Source organism: Bactrocera tryoni, chromosome 2, assembly GCF_016617805.1.
Source record: "Bactrocera tryoni isolate S06 chromosome 2, CSIRO_BtryS06_freeze2, whole genome shotgun sequence".
In the NCBI taxonomy this organism is placed as follows: Eukaryota; Metazoa; Arthropoda; class Insecta; order Diptera; family Tephritidae; genus Bactrocera; species Bactrocera tryoni.
Window position 1 is genome coordinate 64,617,604 of NC_052500.1, and position 4,330 is coordinate 64,621,933.

The window sequence follows — 4,330 nt, forward strand, 5'->3', positions numbered from 1 at the left end:
CGGATTTGATGGTTTTCGGCGTTAACATAACATCGAGGCACTGATCGACAAGGAGCGGCACATGATGCAGATCGAAAGTGACATCAATGTTGGACTTTTTCCATGCATCATGCTTCACGGTCATCATGCCTTTAAATGGTGCAAATACCGCAACATCTAGCGGCTGCATTTTGTGCGTGCATTTCGGCGGAAAAGACAGCAACGTGATGCCATGATCCAACGCCAAATCTATCGCCTCGATCGATAAATGCGAACCGTGGTTGTCCAGCAGCAACATGGTTGGCGAATCGGCATTAGCACCGGTGCGCTTGATGAAATGACGCATGAATTGAGGGAATACGTCAGAGTTCATGTAACCAGAACCGTTCGCAACACCAACAGCGCCATGACTCGCATGAGTCATGTAAAATCTCTTTCATGTTGACTCGGGAAAGAGGAAGAATGGCGGTATAGACTGGCCACTAGCGCTGACGGCCAAGGCCAAAGACACATTGGTGCCTTTTTCGGCAGATGTTGATGAGCCGACCTGCTTTTGTCCTTTGCGCGCCATGGTTTTGACAGGTCTGGTTGGCACGGTCGGCCACCCGGTTTCATCCATGTTCCATATTCGGTGAGGTTCAAACGGCGTCTTACCGAGAACGGATGAAAGGTTAACAAAGAATGCATCGACATTCTCTTTGTTGAATCGCTTCGCACGACTCTGGCTTACTTGCTCTGGTGTTCGCAGTGACAAATTTTTGTGGCGTTTCATGAACGCCAACTGCCAATCCTTACTCGCCTGTTGATTGTCGTTCCATGGATCCGGATACGACGCGCCAACTTTCCGAGCAAATTCATACGCGAGCTTACGAAGCTCCATCAAACTAATTCCATAGTTGATGTCGCTGGCCTGGAGAATTTAGCTTATCAGCGCCTTCTCTTGTTCGATGTTGAAGATCTGAAATAAAAAAAAAAAAATTATTTATTATTCGATGAAAGAAAAAGAAAGAAACCAGCAGAACTCACTGTTTTTGTGCCCATCGTCGTGCTTTCAGCCAGCAAATTCTTCATTACATCGGCATTGGCAGTAGTGACGTCGATGCTCGCACCATCAAATGCTGCAATATAACGCATCAAGTTGGCCCTCGGAATTTTGTGTGCCGTCGCAGATTGTCGAACGCTGTTGTGATGTATTTTCACCGACTTGATCGCCTCCAAAATGTTGTCGAAATCAACAATTTTCTCTTGTTTGGGATAGTACCGCGGCATAATGACTAAACAAAATTTTTCGGAGCACGAAACTATCAGGAAATGTTGAAAAACTATTGTGTTGTTGAAATTCTGCACGAAAAATCACTTATACACGTCAAATATATGAAGTTAGCATGTCAAATGTAGAAAACTATACTGTACTGGCTCGAGATTCCCCAAACGCTCATATTTGCAAAATGGCGGTGGATAATGAACACAATGTAAATTCGTGCAAAATTTCTTTTGTGTGTCGAAGGCTAAAGGCTCATCTAATATTACAAACATATTTACCTGGATGAATTTATTGGAAAATGTGAAAAAAATCAACTGTACACAGAGTTGAAAAAAAACTTTCGGAGTGTCGAATTTCTTTTTGTTGTCGCAGAAAGGTTATAACACGTGTTCACAGCTCGAGTGCTATATAGAAACTGAGCTTAGTATGAGACGAGCCGATGACAGTTGGTTGCAGCTGTCCACCTATACTAGGGAAAAAAATATCGCGCTGGTCCGGGATTCCCTGGCCCGGGATCCCCTACATATATAAAAGATCAGAATGAAGAGAACAGTTGAAATCCGTTTGACTTTCTGTCTGTCCGTATCTTCCTCTAAGTTTGATGTTCTTCTCTAATAAGTTCAATGTATATATCTCCTAATCCACTAAAGATACAACAACTAAATTCTACCACCGCACAGGGTTTGTCGGGAAAGTAATAGGACTGATATTTTTCCGCCGCGACTGTACTTCGGAGCGTGCGCGCACCGATTGGATTCGGTAGAGGGCGTTCTTAACTAACGAACGAGCGGCTGGTCAGTTTTCTCCGAGCTCGTGGAGAGTTAGGACAAACATTCTCACACGACTGTGTTTCTGTGAGTGGTGCAAGCCGAAAACGCAGCGTTCGTTAGAGCAGAGGTACGCGATTAAATTCAGAGACGTTTGATATGATTAAACAGGCTTACCCAGATGTTGCTTTATCAAGAAGTGGTGTGTTTCGGTAGCACCAGGACTTTTGGGGGTCCAGGAAGAGGTCGCTGATGAAGACCGGAAGAAGTAGCAAATCCAAAGTGAAAACGATGCTCATTGTCTTCAAAGATATCGTGTACTATGAATTTGTTCTTCTCGGACAAGCCGTCGCCTTTCTTGAACAGCTACCTAACCAAAGACGGCATCCCAACGCATCCGCAGGCGACCTACAGCCCAAATGTGGCCTACGGACTTTTTTTGTTTCCTTGCCTGAAAAACCCGACGGAAGGGGATCCAAGCAGCATGCACTTCGGCTCTTAAGGCTATTCCGGAGAATCCTTCCGTGACGCCTTCAATGCTTATCCTATTTTGAAAGTTTTTAAAGAATTGTAACGATTAGTTCAATATTTTTTTTTAAATCGACTCAGTCCTATTATTTTCCGGACAAACCCTGTAAATATTGTGGTTTTTAATGGAGCTGGGGTCAAAATTGAACGATGGGGATGGAACCGCCCATTTTGAAAAAAAATCACATATTCCTGCTCGACCGATTTCAACCAAATTCTGTAGGAATACTCATCTAACATTCTCATGTAACAGTCGGACTACAACCACGCTCACTTTCCACATAACACAATTTTAAATTCCATCGCACTTCTTTTTTTTCCAGTGTACAAATCAAGAAGCAATTAATATAACGGGATAACACTTTGCACGAATAATGCCTTTAGAGTATTCCACCTTAGGTACCAAATATTTGGACCCCAGTATAAATATTGGGAACACCAACAGAATAGATGAGATTCCTGATTTTTGTTTGGTTTTAAAGAGACGCCTACTGGCCAAGCCTATCTAAAATCATAATTCCAAGCCCTCTTAGGCTGTGTTAATAAGAGCTCGTTGACAATGCGCTCACAGCTAGTAAGGAGAGTATGACCTCGTATTAGCAATAGCATCAAGGTCCTTCCATATTAGACTCGTCTGGGTGCCTGGCTAAATTGGCGGAAACTGTAAAGCTAATGAATGTGCAAGAAACTCCTACCCAAAAACTGTTGTAGAAACATTCTATCAGGATGAAGACGAGCCAGTATTCCATTGTGTTCTTGCAATCTGCTTTAGCTCTATGACCTCGCGCAAGCTTAGCAAGCGTTGCTCCGCAATCAGAACAAGTGAAAACTCTGAGGTTTATTAAATTACTAGCTCTTACCAAAGTTCATCTCTTCGCATTGATAGAATTTCTAACTGGACACCTCTTATTGAACCAACTATTTGTATACTCAAGGTGCTTTTTCGCTATGCGACGGTCTCATTGATCCATATTTCGGAGCTCTGAACATCACAACGCACAGGCGTCTCTAGTCGTTCAAGTGGGATATTTCCCAGGAATATTTATAGTTTTCCAACCTAAAGTTCAGAGCTTTTTTTGTAAAGTATTTATGAAATAGCAATTCTGAAACATACTTTGAAGATACTAGTTCGATAGTTAGCGCGTAAAGTTAGCACACTTGGATACTATTATGTTTAGAACACTAGAGAATTAGATTTTTTCACCAGATGGTCCTGGAAATGCTGAAGGATTCTCCATGCGAAAGTGATTTACTTAAATTTGGTTGAGTTTGCAAATTGGACATTTTTTGACTGAAAAATAACTATCAATGTTTAATTTAACTTAGGAAAGACTTGTAGTGTTCATTGATGGGATTATTTTAGTTCCAAGTTCGTACACCGTTTTTTATGGTTGCACTCGACTCAAAATGCAGTCCATGAAGACTTAGCTTGGGTAACTGGAAAATATCAGAGGGAGAAAACTCTGGTGTTATACTAACATAGTTTGGGTTTGGTTAGTAAACATCACTTTTTTGACAAACCGAACTTTTGGCTTAAGTCACTCAGCTTAATACGCATAAAATCAATCAAATTGTGTGAAGTTGATCCAGAAAAGATACTGAAAATCTTCGTAATATATTCTCGATGACGATTTCTCTTGTCATCTTCGATACTAGATTTGTTTAATCTGTTTTGACTCTCATGATGTTAGTTCTCAAAGATGTCTTGACCTCAGAATAGTTTTACAAACATTTTTGAACGATTTTATAATGAAAATTCCTGTGTATCTTACATACAGTCTTATCCAATTTT

General features: G+C 41.3%; 1 protein-coding gene across 1 annotated transcript; it reads right to left on the reverse strand.

Moving 5' to 3' along the window:
- Positions 1–415: 415 nt before the first annotated feature.
- On the reverse strand, positions 416–859 carry LOC120768838. The gene has a single exon (XM_040095590.1). The coding sequence runs from the start codon at positions 857–859 to the stop codon at positions 416–418; it is 444 nt and encodes a 147-aa protein (XP_039951524.1).
- Between the last annotated feature and the right edge of the window lie 3,471 nt (positions 860–4,330).

Excerpts from the sequence above, each read along its gene's own strand:
- LOC120768838 (XM_040095590.1), bottom strand. The coding sequence starts at position 859 with ATGGAGCTTCGTAAGCTCGCGTATGAATTTGCTCGGAAAGTTGGCGCG.